This window comes from Andrographis paniculata, unplaced genomic scaffold, assembly GCF_009805555.1.
Source record: "Andrographis paniculata isolate CXL003 unplaced genomic scaffold, ASM980555v1 Contig49END, whole genome shotgun sequence".
NCBI lineage: Eukaryota > Viridiplantae > Streptophyta > Magnoliopsida > Lamiales > Acanthaceae > Andrographis > Andrographis paniculata.
Window position 1 is genome coordinate 1,618,182 of NW_026137583.1, and position 15,522 is coordinate 1,633,703.

Consider the following 15,522-nt stretch of genomic DNA (forward strand, 5'->3'; position numbering starts at 1 on the left):
GATAAATCAAGAAGCGAAGTTGAAAGTTTATTTGTTTCGCTTGAATCTTATGAATTTTTACTCGGTATAATATTTTATTTATTATTAATAGTGTAAATAAAAAACTACAATTTGAATTTGTGAATATTGATATTGTTCTGAAGCAATTAGAAAATATTTTATCATTATTTTAAAAATAAGGAGATGAAGCATTTTATATTAGTATGCATGTTGCAAAAGAAGTTAATTTTACTATGGATATTTAAGTACACGCACAAATCACACATCCAATATTCATTTATTCCCCAGCCTAAAACCTTGTTTGTGTTCATTGTTGTGTTTTATTTAACATAAATTATTATTTGAAACAATTAGTTAGCTTTATGTTGATTAATTACATCCAACACCGTTACTTGAGGCAAATCCAAAGATATAGTAATTCAATAACAGCACATTATCCAAAGAAATAGTAATATAATTCACTCCAAAAGAGTTTCTTCATAGTCATTGCCTGTCCTGGAAACATCATCAAGAAAACAAACAAAAACCATGTAAATAAGACTTTCCATACATTATTATTAGCCAAGAACATGTTCAATAAGGCTAGCATACTTGCCTGTTGAAAATAAGACGGGAGACCGGGTCGCGGCTCGAAAGCTTGACAAGCTGCTGGAGAATGTACGAGTATGTTCCTATGCTGTAAGGCATGGAAAACTCATTTAGAAGTGGTAAAAAACATGAAATTGGTTAATCGGGGCATGTTATGACGAGTTACCTCTGAAAACACATTAACAAGATGATCCAGAATGCAGCGATTGTCCATGTTGGTTCTTTATATGCCACCCAAACCTGATCGATAAAACAAAAATGAACACAATTAGCCAGTACTAGAGGATGGGGGGAGCGCAGGTATAGGGGCTTGGAGAATTACCGATATAGCAATTGAAATGAAGTGGATGTTGAGAACTGTTGCCGACACCCACCTGCACACAAGCATGCAATTTAGTCTTGGTGGCCTCAAGTGGAATTTTTGTTTCGGTAAATTCTATAACATTCCATTGTGTTTTAGTAAAAATGCACAAAAAACCATGTGTTCTATTTATTGCGTGAAACTCCCTTGTGTAAATATAGAATTTGCACGAAACACCATCCTTGTGTTAATGTAAAATTTGCACGAAATACCATCCTTATCCAAAACTGATGTTTGGTTCTAAATAAATACCTAAATTATGCAAATTTTATACAAATAAAAAACGTAAAATATCTTAAATAATTTTTTTGAATTAAATAAATAAATAAATAATTGATCAATCATTTCTTTTTATAGTTTTTGTAAAAATAATATAACAATTTGTCTCGAAAACTATAAAATGAAGGACTAATCAATTATTTATTTATTTATTTTATAAAAAAATTATTTAAAATATTTTTTGTTTTTTATTTGTATAAAATCTATGTAATTTAAGTCTTTATTTAGAACCGAACATCAGTCTTTGGACAAGAGGGTGTTTCGTGCAAATTTTACATTAACACAAAGGTTTCATGCAATAAATAAAATACATGTGTTTTGTGCATTTTTATTAAAACACAAAGTGATGTTATATAATATACCCTTTTGCTTTAGTAGAAGTTTGAAGAGAATTTGGACATACGGAGTGAAAACATCTGTACGGAATGGGAATCCGTCGACCACGAGAGTGTAAATCCATGTTGCAAGCATAAAACAAGCCAAAGTTCCGAAAAGAACTCTTGCGCCTACGACTGAAAGTACGCTATTTGATTGCCTCTCACCCCTAAGGTTTGAAATAATTAAGTAAAAACTCGGAAGATTAAATCAACATGACATGAGAACTTCGTCGAAGATGCCTTGAAACATGGAACTGTTTATGGCTGCTGCATATATTATACCTTTTCGGCTTATTAGTTAGCAAGACAAAGTAAATAGGATCTTGCGCTGATTCGTGAGGAGAAAGCTTCGTAAGTTTCAGAACAATGTACGAGCAAAACACAGCGCTGCAAAAAAGAGCTTCCTTGAAGGTTTCGTCGTGATTATGGTATCAATGGTAATTAATTAGGATTGTTGGTTAACTCGACAATATATAAATAAATAAATGATGTATATCTCTTTTAAGTTTAAGATTTCAGAGAGATTGTCGTTTAACATAAATCTCATCGCCCTCTATTTGTCATCGTTCATGTATAAGATTAATATGTTGCATTAATGTACTTTTCATGTGAAGGACGTGTTGTTGAGTTGTAGTAATCTCATAACAAACTAAGGAGATTGATCCATACCTTCCAAATACAATCGTAAGAAGTATCCATATGATCGAATGCATCCAATTTGATTCTTTGTAGATAATCCATATCTGGGATGAAGAATATTAAAACAACGATACAACATAAAAAGTGAAGTTTGTAATATGTACGATCATTGCAACAATATAATATTTCAATGTTAGGATATGTAAAGTGGCAATACGAAGCATTACATACAACAATCGGAAGCAAAAGGACATAGAAGTCGATAAGGAACGCCACTGGCCACCTGTAGTAAAACATTGAGATACATTACAGTTAGAACTGTTAAACAAATCGAGTAGTTCGTGAACCAAGCTCGACTAGGCTCGTTAACAGCTCGACTCGGCTTGTTTATAGAGATAAATAAGCCGAGCTCGACTCAAAAATTATTTATTTTACAAATGAGCCGAGAGCTCGACTTGGCTCGTTAACCGTTCGACTCGGCCTGTTTATAGAGATAAACGAGCTGTGCTCGAGCTCGAAAATTATTTTTTTTACAAACGAGCCGAGAGCTCGACTCAACTCGTTAACAGCTCGACTCAGCTTGTTTATAAAGATAAACGAGTTGTACTCGAGCTCGAAAATTATTTTTTTTACAAACGAGCCGAGCTCGAATTCGGCTTACGAGTAGCTCAATTGAACTCGTTAGTAATAATATATTTATATTATTTATAGTACTCTCTTCGTCCCATAACAAAGTATCCATTTTTTTCATTTTAGTCCATCCCATAACAAAGTATCCATTTTTTATTTTTTTTTATTTTTAAAAGCAAATGTACTATCTACCTAACATTACAAATATCCTTACAACTTACAATATATTACACAAATGTCATTATCTTTATATCACACGTATTAATAAGATTATTTTAGTCATTTCTATTTTATTTCTACTACATCCAAATATAATACTTTAATTATGGGACGGGGAAGTATATATGATTCTTTATATCAAAATTTATATTTATTATTAAAATTTGAATATTTTATTATAAAAATTATGAATAAAATTAAATATATTTAATTTATATATTTATAAATATATAGAATATGTATAAAATTCAAACCGAGTTCAAGCTTTACGAGCCGAGCTCGAGCTTGAATTTGAGCCTAACAAGCGGAGCTCGAGGCACTATTTTGACTCGAATTCTTAACGAGTCGAGCCGAACCTGTACCGTTAACAAATTCGAATCGAGCTCGAGAAACCAATACTCGAGCTCGCTCGGCTCGGTTAACAACTCTAATTACAGTAGAATAAACAAGGTAATGTTGATTTCCTCAGTAAAAGTTATAAGATTAAGTAAAAGAGTGAAAACTAATTAGCATACGGAGTGCGGAACTCTCTTGGGATATTTACTCCATCAGCGACGACGACGTAAATTAATGCAGCGATGAAGATACAGGCCAACATCATGAACGCCAATTTTAGCCCTACTGCAAGTGCTGCTGCCATTGACAGAACACAGAAAGGACACGATCTGGAACTGAAACTGGAAGAATAATAGGAATTAATTTGGTAAGAACTTGTTGGTTTTGCTGTGTGTTTTTAACTTAGTGTAGGATAAAGATTGGATGGGAACCAATTCGATATTTCCCATGGAACGGGGAGCTATGGGGAAAAGGAGGAATCAAAGTATACAATTTTGTTTACACAACATATTTTTATTCATTTGGTATTATTTATTTTTTTAAAAATATTACATCAAATACATTTTTTCTTTCACAAAACATCAAATCAAATACTAATTTTTTAATTTTTTCAAACTTTCAAAATTCCAAAATTTTCTAAAAATCTCTATCTAAACTACTCGCAGACGTAGAGCACGTGACATATATAGGACGGGGTAGGCAGGGCAGGGCAGGGCTTCCCCACCTAGATAAGCAAATCGTGTCGTGATAATATGTGGTCGATGTAGCAGCAGTCAGCACGGCCATCAATATAAAACAAATAAATAAATAAATAATAAAAAAGAAAGGGTGTGTTCTCTTTCACACAAAATTTTTCAAAATTTACTATATGAATTTTATATTTTTTAGAATATTTTTTTAATATAATATTATATCAAATATTATTTTAATATCAAATTAAAATTAAATATGCTCAAATTTTTACTAAAAAAAGACATTTTTATTGTTAAAAAAATCAACTTTTGTAAGAGCATATCTAACCGGCTCTATAATTGGTGAATTCCTCCATTAGAACATCTCCAATCCAGAGTCATTAATCGTTTTGGGTTGGGTTATTTGGCGTCAGTTGTCTATAACCGACGCCAATTTTGGTGTTGCACTGTAGCAACGTCAAAAAATGAGGCGTTGCTCTATATTTTTTTTTTAATTTTTAAAATTTTTAAATTTTAAATTTTAATTTTAAAATTTATTTTTTATTTTTCTAAATTTTTAAAAAAATTTATTTTAAACTATAAAAATAAAAAGTTATTTAAAATAATAGGAAAAAATAAATATTTGAAGCATAATAGTGAAAAATGGAGTTATAGTTCATATAAAATTACAATAGCAATTTAGAATTAAAATTGAATAAATGGAGTTGATGAGTTGGAGATTACCAAGCAGCACTTTCTTTCATCCTCCATTTTTGGAAGAATACATCGTGTTATTTTTAGAGGAACACCGTGCATTTCTTAAAAATTGGAGCAATATTGTTTTTTTTTGTTATATTTTGGCCATCTAATTTTTTATTTTATATTAGGTTTTTTTAATTTATTTTTTATATTTTATATTATATTATAAATTAAATATAAATATTCATATTTATATTTTTTTTATATTATAAATTACTACTTCGGACAATCAAACTCATCAATTACAGAATCACAAATGCAAGAAGTTAAGGACGGCGAACCAACTGTAATAAAAAATCAAGATATATAAGAATTTATAACTACAAAACTAATACAAAAAATATATACATTCTTGTATGTCGAGTCGATGTTATCTTCGTCTAGTACCTCATCGAGGATTTTTGCTCCGGCATTCGTTGGGAGTATAAGTAGGGTCTCAATGACTAATGTATTATCTATATAAATATAAAAAATTGTGCTAGTTACGATGAAGAATGACATTTGTAAACAGATTTATAAATACATATGAAATGAAAATTTGTAACTGACATACTAGAGTAAACGACATATCTTAACATATATATATAAATAAATCAATGATATGGTAGCAAGGTACTTTGTATTACAACAAAAATTATATCCATCAAATTAAATATAATCAAATAAATAATACACCAATAATAAACCACCAAACAATTCAAACACCACTAATACACCAGAATAGGCCGACTGACCCCAAACAATAAATAAACTAATAGTTATTTAGCTCACCAAAATCTTTCTACATTCAATATGTATCTTTACAAATAATTTATAGTTTTATTAGTTCAAAATTTATATATACCTCCCAAAATACTACTAACTTTTTGTAACTTTCAGCTTTTGCCAAACTAATTATTACTAGTGAAGTGTTCTCTCTTCTAGAAAACAACTCAATTATATATATATATGGGTAAACTGTTTTTTTAGTTCCGTAATTAGACTTCCTTATCATTTTAGTCTCGTAAGTGGAGCCTGTCGCAAACTAGTCCTATAAGTGAAAATTTTTTGTTGTTTTAGTCCTCCGGCGTCGGAGATGCCCGCGTGGCTCGCCGGAGGTGACGTGTCCGCCAGGTGTCGCTGACCTGGCGGACACATGGACTTTTTATTTTTTTTTATTTTTTTTCATTTTTTTTAAACTTATTTTTAATTTTATTTGTATTTTTTATTTTTTTTATTTGGTCCAATTAAAAAAAGTTAAAAAAATAATAATAATAAAAAAAATCCACGTGTCCGTCAGGTGTCGCTGACCTGGCGGGACACCTGGGCGGACACGTCACCTCCGACGAGCCACGCGGACGTCTCCGGCGCCGGAGGACTAAAACAACGAAAATTTTTTACTTATGGGACTAGTTTGCAACAGGCTCCACTTACGGGATTAAAATGATAAAGGGGTCCAATAGGACTAAAAAACAGTTTAGCATATATATATATAAAATAATGAAGGCATTCACCCATCTTGATAATATTTTCCTACAAAAGGTTTTTGTGTATTTTTAAATATATATATTTTTTATAATTGGTATGTGAAATTATATTTATAACATAAAAAACAATATTTTATACGAAATTATTATTTTTTTAAGATAAAATGTATATTATTAACATGTATATATATTGTATTTTTTATATAATATTTATAAAAATCATGGACACTAAAAAATATAAAGTCAACAAACTCAAAATAAAAAAAATAAAAAAAGGAAGTCTAACATTGGGTAAATTTTATTATAGATATATGTTTTAGATTTTTTTTTTCATAAAACCCCCTACATTTAATTTATTGATTTAATACTTATCATAGAAAAAATCTACACGAAATCTTCATTTCGCTAGCGATCAAGCCACGCTGTATTTTTGGTGTATATATACAAAGAAGTGCATCTAAATATTTTCTACAAATATATAAATATCTTCATAGGTACGAATAATTTATTTAAACAAATAATATATCATTGTATTGGTAAAAAAAATATAAAAAATTTAACTTTACCATCATAAGTTGAATTTTGTACAATCAAAAGTTAAATTATTTATATTTGCATTCTTATTGTTTATTTATGGTATTTTTTTTTTCTTTAAGATTACTCTTACTTCCACGTATTTTGGCCCCCGAATGTTATCGACAGTCCAGCCCGAAGAAATAACCGAGTTGGTTCATTTGTTACTTCCATATATTTTGGGCCGTCGAATATTATTGGCAGCCCAGTCCGAACGAGTAGGTGAGCCGGCTCAAACAACAACAATCCAACCCGAATTTATGTACAGATAAAGACAAGTTTTTAATATGGACGAGAGAGAGAATGGGGGAGTGATCAAAGAACTTTCCTAAATAAAAAATAAGAAATTTGAGAAAATGATGGAACAAAAATTGAAAAAGTGAGGATATTACCGACAAGGCTCATCAAATGCTATTTAAAGGGGAGCCAAGATATGAGAAGGGAGATCCATCCCAAAAAAAAATACACAATCCAACTTTTATCTATTTTCCTTTCTTGTTTGCTTTTGTTATTTCTGTTATTAAATTCATGTTATTTTTCCAATTATCCCTTTCATAATCTGATTCCTTTTTATCTTTATTGTTTTCTTTTGATTATGTCAATTCAGTAGTTTAATTTTCCATACAATTACAATCGTTAACTTTCATTGCGAGACCAAGCCCATATACTTTCTTTAGTAGGCCGGGGAACTCAATAATTGTCGATTTTGACTGGACTCAATCTGTTGGGCCGTCATCGAAGAAGTTCACCGACAACAGATTGGCAAACTCAGTGGGACTTCGCCAAGTCTCATATTTCATGCAATTAAGGAATCGCAAACTACCATCTCCGGACAACACCACCATGTCGAAAGAGAAATGAGTCGTCGGCAAAAATTCAGCGTCACATATTTCCAAAGAGATCTCACACGATAAGTACTCTACGGCTCCGGAAGGTATGGAAAGAATGGTGAAAATTCCGACTAGCGTTTTACAGGGTCAGATTCGGGAAGAGATCCAGGCATTCCACGAGTCGGCGTCGGAGCTTTCCCGGTACCTTATGGATTTACTAAAGCTCACAATCTGCAATGAATTTGCATAGGCGAAGGACGAAGAGATCCACAAAGGAGAAGCTTTCACGACCAACACCGAACCTTCCGGAAACGATCCTCTGTCAAGGGCAGAACTAGGGGTCAGCATCGGATCCCATTTGGAAATGTTCTGGTACTGCAACGTAATCGTACCAACTCAAAGGACCAGCAACAAGGGTGCCCCGGATGAGCTCGTGGTTGAGGTAGCAACATCCTCCGGGCAGGCTATTACAGGGCAGCCGCCATTCCAGAGTCATCCGGGAAGCATCGGAGGTACGCCACCATCCTCTCAATGGTACTCTAACTCTTTATTTGGTGGAGCAGGTACCCATACATCGATTTTGGATCACAATAATCAAGAAGCGGCCGTCAATGCTTGGGGGCATGGCCGAACATGACCCTGACACCTCCAGCTATTCCTTCGACCTTCGAAATTAATTGGGGGGCAACTACACCACCTCCGAGTGTACCTTAGGGGGCAGCCCCGCCTCCTTCGGGACCCTGAGGATCAGCCCCTTCGGCCGTCGCAGTAGTGTGGGAATCAAATGTACCGACCCCATTGGCGCTGCCTCCGCATATGGGACAAGCAACATAGCATGGAATGAATTTTTCTGAGGTGTACAGGCAGCTCCAGGGTTACGGATCTCCAAATCAGAGGGTTTTAGTACCATTTGAGAACTTTCCAACTCCGGCGGCGCCATGGATGACTTTGGGGCCAACTCCGACTCCTCCGAAAGCACCACCAGCTTTACGGATGACTTGAGGGCAGCTCTGACTCCTCCAATAGCACAACTAGCTCCATGAATGACTCGAGAGGCACCTCTGGCAGCATATACAGCGCCAAAGGCGCCACGGATGGCCTGGGAGGTACATCCGTGGCACTTCCAGCTCTAGACACTATCCGGAGGATAGCTCTGCTACCTCCGGCAGTAGTTCCAGCTCCAAACGCTGCCTGAATAACAGCCATGCCACCTCCGGCAGTACTTCCAACTTCGGACACTGCTCGAAAGACAACCCCGCCACCTTCGGAAACACTTTTAGCTCCGGATATTACCCGGAGGACAGCCCCGCCACTTCCGGCAGTACTTCCAGCTCCGAACGCTGCTCGGAGGACAGCCCTACCACCTTTGGGAGCACTTCTAGCTCCAGACATTATCCGGAAGAAAGTCCTGCCACCTCCGGAAGCGCATCCAACTTCGGAAATTATCCGGAAAGCAGCCCTGACGATGATGCCACATCCGAGGGTGATAAAGGATGTAGATCCGCGACCCCCGCTACCTCTAGAAACATCATCAGTGTTGAAAAGGGCCTAGAAAGACCTGCCGACTCCGAGAGGGTCAACTCCATCAAATTCGGACAGACCAGCAAGGGTCAATGGAAGCCGGAGGAACCATAGCGATACATTTGCGAAAATCTATTTTCAAATAAATAGAAAGATATTGAGGGTGGTCTCGGTGGACCGAGTGGTGATAACCTTGCATCCAACGCGGCATTACGAGCAGCCCCCAAGGGATGAGCATCAAACATATGACTGGAGGAAGAAAAAGATGAAAGCAGAAAGACGAAGGAAGGGACGTCAGCGCCGGACAGTTAGTTCCAGTCAAAAGAAAATAGGGCAGCAAGGAAATGAGCTCCAAACAGGCTATACATGGACATATCAGAATAAAATTGTGTTGGACAATAGTGGTTTGCGACATCCACCCCGAATCCGACAAGAGTGGAGGCCAAAACGAGTGATGATAGAATTTCAGAGGCCAGTCTCGACATCATAGCCAACGATCGAGACTTGGAACGAGCCCTATGGTACGAAGACGACTTCAAGGTCGAGGTGGTTGGATTTTTACCAAAAAAAAAAGAAGCTTTACTCCCAACCGACGCACTTCCCAATGAATCTGACCCTAAGATGACCCGGACCAGCTCCTAGCCGCTACCGGATGAGACCATATGAAGCTCGGACAAAGGTACGGTCGAAATCTCATACAAAAATTTTGGACTTCAAAGTTTGGCAAACTTCTTACCCAAATATTTTTGTGGGGGACATTTGTTACTCCACATATTTTGGGCCTCCGGAGGTGAATGGAAGCCCAGCCCGAAAGAGTAGATGAGCCGACCCAAACAACAACAATCCAATCCCAATTTATGTACGGATAAGGACAAGTTTTTAATATAAATGAGAGAAATAATGTGAGAGTGATCAAAGAACATTCCTAAACAAAAAATATGAAATTAGAGAAAATGATGGAACAAAATGGGAAAAGTGAGGATATTACGGACAAGGCTCATCAAATGGAGAGCCAAGATATGAGAAGGGAGATCCATCCAAAAAAAGAATATACATGATCCAACTTTTATCTATTTTTCTTTATTGTTTGTTTTTTTTTTTTTTTTATTTCTAAATTCATGTTATTTTTTTAATTATCCATTTCATAATCTAATTCTTTTTTTATCTCTATTGCTTTCTTCCGATTATGTCAATTTAGTAGTTTAATTTCCCGTACAATTACAATCGTTAACTTTTGTTGCGAGACCAAACCCAGATATTTTCTTGAGTAGGTCAGAAACCCGATAATTGTCAATTTCAATTTACCTAAATCCGTTGGGCCGTCATTGACAAATTTCAGCGACAACAATTACAATGACAACTTATTTATTTCAAATAAATTATTTGCACCTACAAAAGTATTTACATCTTCTATAAAATATTTGGCATACTATTTTATAATACACGTGCAACCTTTGCTTGGGTTTAACACTATTAATTATCGACCAAATGAGAATTTTGTGCATATTTTTCCATGTCATAACAATTAAGTATGCAATAAAGTTAATAAAATAGATTTTGTACAAAAGGCATAGAACTAACGTAGGTGTTTGTATTGGAATCTAGCCTCCAATATTTAATAGGAAAAGCCAAACTTTGAAATATAAAGGCTATGTTAATCTGCTCAACACAGTACTTTTTAACACAATTTTTAATATATATAATATACTGATATTTTATTATTTTTTTAAAATGTCAGCATTCAACACAAAAGTAGTATTTTTTATATTATAGACATAATTCTCTATATTTTACATAAAAAAATATTTAAAATTAAAATACTAAATAAACAAATCCTTACAATAAATAAAAGTTTGGAAATTTTTTAAAAAATTAATAAATAATAAAAAATTAAACATTTAATTTGATATTTTGAGAAAAAAAAATTGATATAATATTTTTTAAAAAAAATTATTTTTGGTAAATAGTGTGGAAAGTTGTGTAGGTAAACAAATTGAAAGCCTTTGAGTTTGTTTGGTTTTTATAGGAGTTTGGGATCAGGATTTGTAATTTTATTTAAATTGGATTTTGATATAATATTTTATAAGATAAATAATAAATTTTTATTGAAAATAGTTGCTGAATAATGAAATTTCTTTGTTTAAATAGAAAAAACCCTTTGTTTATAAATATATATAGATATATATATATATATAAAAGCATGAAACTTGTGCTATGTATAATGTAATATTTAATTTGATTATAAATTATATTTAATAAATATTTTTTAACAATAATATATGTTGTATAAATATGTAAATCATATATATGAAAACATGCAAAATTTTAGTATAAAAAGAAATGGGCTATACTAAAATAAAAAATATACTCATTCCGTCCAGTTAGAAAGGATACATATTTATATTTTGGGAAGTCCAATTACAAACTAAACATTTCATTAAATATCTTATTTTTTTTTCACAAATACCCTTACTTTACATCACATCATTACTTTTACACCAAAAAGCAAGGGCAAAAATGTCACTACACTATTTTTAACTATCCACTATAATTATTTCTTAAACACTGCGCCAAAAGCAATTGTATACTTTATGAGTGGACGAAGAGACTATAATATAGTGAAATTATAATACAAATAGAATTTAGGTTCAACTTTCATATAATATATTTTAAAATTTATCTATAATAATATACAAATGAAAATCTTTGTTTTGTATTTTTAGTTTAAAGTGTTTTTTATATTAAATAAAAAAAACGTATCGGTAATATAATTTATTTTTTTATGTGGGATTATTAATTTATTTAGTTGATATTGTATAAATATATTGTATTTTTATATAAATATTTTTTATAATATTAATTGAAAAGTATTTTAAAAAAATTGGTGCCAGAATACATCCAACAAATATAAATTACAAATTTAAAAAACTTATATATATTTATATTTATTTTCTTTCGGTTTTATTTGTCTTATAGAATAAATTTATTTTATACGGATAAAAAATTTATAATCCCATACAAGAAAAATAATAAAACTAGCATTTAATTATAATGAATCTATAAAATATAATTTAAAATTAAAATACTCTTCCTATAATAATATTGCATTTATTTATGTTTTTAATCCAATTTTTTTCAAGTCATCTTTCTAATTTATTTCTTTAAAAAAAATTCCATAAAAAAATATTCTCCCCATCGGAGCTCTTTATCATATCGAAAACTAATAAATAATAATATTTTAATATAAAATTTGAATAAGTAATAATTAAAGTAAAAGTATAATTGAAAATTTATTAAAGAAGTAAAAAAAAAAATTGAATAAGTAGAAAAAAATAATAAAAAATTAGCTGTTATATGTTAAAATGAAATAATAAAATTATAGATGAATAAAATTATTTGTTCAATAATTAATTATAATATATCATTTAATCATTATAAAATTATAAACTATACAAATCTAAAAGTAAAAATTGAGAAACTAATAAATAATAATATTTGAATATGAAATTTGGGTTAGTAATAATAAGAGTGAAAGTATAATTGAAAATTTATTAAAGAGTTAATAAAAAAATAATAATTAGATAAGTAGAAAATAATAATAATAAATTAATTTTTATTTTTTAAAATAAAAATAATAAAATTATAAATTGATAAAATTATTTATAAAACAATTAAAATAATATTAATATATCATTTAATCATTATAAAATTATAAATTATAAAAATTTAAAACACTCTTATTGTAATAGTATTATTTTTATTTATTTCTTTTCCACAATATTTTAGTTAATCTCTAAAAGAGAAAAACTTATATAAAAAAATAGTACTCTCTTCATCCCAGATACTGTGTCTGTTACACTGTAGACACGATATTTTAGAAGGGGTGTAATTAATAGATAATTAAGAATATATTAGTGAAAATAATTATCCTATAATATAAATAATTATAAATTAAGATTAAGATAACTAATTAATTTAATTAAAATTAAAAAAATTAAAAAATTTAAAATGAGATTAAAGTGTGTAATCATTTTCAAAAAGGAAAGTAACATGGTATGTGGGACGAACAGAAGCGGCAACGTGGATATGTATTTGGAACGGAGGGAGTAATAGTTAAGTAAAATAGTAAGATAATACTACTATAATATTATTAAAAATATAATAAATAATAAATTAAAAAAAAACACACACATTTACTATAATTTTATTGTTTCCTTCCGTTTTTATTATTTTTTTTTTCAGATTTTTTTCTCTCTGACTTCGAAAAACGTATACAAATTAAATTTATTTATATAAAATAGAAAATAACACTTAATTAAAAAAAAGTTATTTTTAATCCTCTTCTTGATTCTTTCATATAGCTTTTTGTATATATATATTATATCAAAATAGATATTATTGTAATATTAGTATAAGGTTTAGAGGTTGAGGGGATATATTAATTATTTTTATCGCTAATCACTATTTTAATATATTATATATTATATATATTTATTTATTAGAACCGTGTGATGTTTTGTGCATATTACACTTCGATCCGACTCAACATATCGAAACCCGGATCCCGTGCCCGCGGTTCGACCCGATTGAGTGATGAATTGGATGATGGGTTCGGTTGGCCTGAACCGCCCTGGACCACACTCAAACCGGTCCAAGGGGTCTTATATATATATACTGCTTCCCGGTTCACTGGACAGACCATTCTCACTCTTTTCACATCGCGATATTCACTCTCTGGAGCCCTAGCTTTCCCGACGAACGTGATCGACCTGTCTGTGGCATTCCGGCGAGTTTGGCCATTGGAACTTGAAGTTCATCCACCGTGGTTGTATTACAGCTTGTTCTAAAGCTGTTCTTCGGTTTGATTTCTCGATTCTGTGTTTATGAGCTGTTCGTGGTGTAATTGATTGTCCGCGATGATTTAGGCTTAGAATCTTGAGATTTCTTTCGATTAGGCTGTTAATCGCGTTGATTGTGCGTTTCTGTGGATGTCAGTAGTGTTACGGTCGAGGTTGTGTGTAAGTGTTGCTAGTCGGTTGGAATATTGGGTAAACTGAGTCCGAACTCCTTCGATTAAGAAAGTATATAAAAGATTCGATGTTTCTTGTTTCATATGTGTTCGATTAGTTGTAAACTACAAGTATTAGGTCCTTAATTTCGATTACAAGTGGTATCAGAGCTGTTTAGGGCTTGTCAGTTTACTGGAATCGTGTTTTTCGAGTTCCTGGAGTGAACACCTAGTTCTCTCTGTAAAATCCAAAGGTTTTGTGTAAATAATTTCAAGTTTTTCGAAATCTTGGTTGTTTACTTTTTTGTCAAAGTGAAAACAGATTTTTAAAGGTGTTTTTTCACTTCTGAAAAGTTTAGATCCCCTTGATAAGGACTAAGATAGGCCCTGTAGGAGATTAGGACTTGAAATCATCCTTATTTGGTTGATTTGGGTAGTTCCTTGTTGATTGATTCATCCAAACTTTACTAATCTGTGTATTAAGTGCACAGTTGGAAGGATTTTACAGGTTGGAGGCCTTGAATTACGAAGAGAAAGTCAAAGAATAGTTGCGGAGCTTGGAGTGGGTAACATTCCTAACCCTGTTACATATTTTTGTGAGATTTCAGTCTTGGGGTGGCTAAGTGTGAAAAGTTTAGTTTGCTAAGTGGCTGTTTCTGTGATAAGTGTGGCTGTTTGAGGTTGTTGTGACAGTTAGAGTGTTAGTTAGAGCAGTTTGTGCAAAGCTGATTGTGTGTTATGAAATATTAACTGCTCCTAAGTTAGTTTTCTCAAGAAACTAACCCTTGGATTAGTTAATATTCAGTTTTCCTCTGTTCTTGGTGCATTCCTATCTGGTGGATCTTTTTGTTGAGATTTTATAAACCATAAATCTGTTTTTAAAGTGATTCAGTGAATCTGGTCGTAGGACCAGTAATTTTTCTTGTGAAATTTGGTCTGTTCTTGTGCTTTTACCTAAAACAGATTGTTTTTCTTCTACATTTTAAAAACATGGCTAGTCAAGCATTCTTTAATATACAGCCTTTTGATGGAAAATCTGATTTTGCAATTTGGAAACAAAAGATGAGAAGTGTTCTTGTAACTCAAAGATTGATAAAAGCCGTTGAACCTGATCAAGCAACATACCATTCTCTTGAAGAAAGGTTTGAGCTTGATGAACTTGCTTCTTCGTGCATTATTTTAAACCTAGCTGACCATGTAATTAGAAAAATAGGTACTTATGGTTCAGCTGAGGATTTGTAGGACAAATTAAATAACATGTATAC

The 15,522-nt window shown here is 32.0% G+C and overlaps 1 protein-coding gene across 2 annotated transcripts; it reads right to left on the reverse strand.

The window, feature by feature from the left end:
• Positions 1–334: 334 nt before the first annotated feature.
• On the reverse strand, positions 335–3,939 carry LOC127252793 (uncharacterized). 2 transcript variants are annotated; one of them, XM_051277111.1, is made up of 9 exons: positions 3,638–3,939; positions 2,476–2,527; positions 2,275–2,348; positions 1,888–1,992; positions 1,632–1,772; positions 911–962; positions 755–828; positions 596–676; positions 335–495 (listed from the first exon to the last, which is right to left on the reverse strand). In XM_051277111.1, the coding sequence occupies exons 1-9, from the start codon at positions 3,640–3,642 to the stop codon at positions 459–461; spliced, it is 621 nt and encodes a 206-aa protein (XP_051133068.1). In that variant the 5' UTR covers positions 3,643–3,939; the 3' UTR covers positions 335–458. The 2 variants fall into 2 exon arrangements, with proteins under 2 accessions (XP_051133068.1, XP_051133067.1); XM_051277110.1 differs by having other exon boundaries at positions 3,609–3,937.
• Between the last annotated feature and the right edge of the window lie 11,583 nt (positions 3,940–15,522).

Coding starts and splice junctions, on each gene's coding strand:
- LOC127252793 (XM_051277110.1), bottom strand. CDS start 3,733: ATGGCAGCAGCACTTGCAGTAGGGCTAAAATTGGCGTTCATGATGTTG. Junction 1,993..2,274: donor CTTACGATTGTATTTGGAAG/GTATGGATCAAT, acceptor TCTTTTTTGCAG/CGCTGTGTTTTGCTCGTACA. Junction 677..754: donor TTGTTAATGTGTTTTCAGAG/GTAACTCGTCAT, acceptor CATGCCTTACAG/CATAGGAACATACTCGTACA.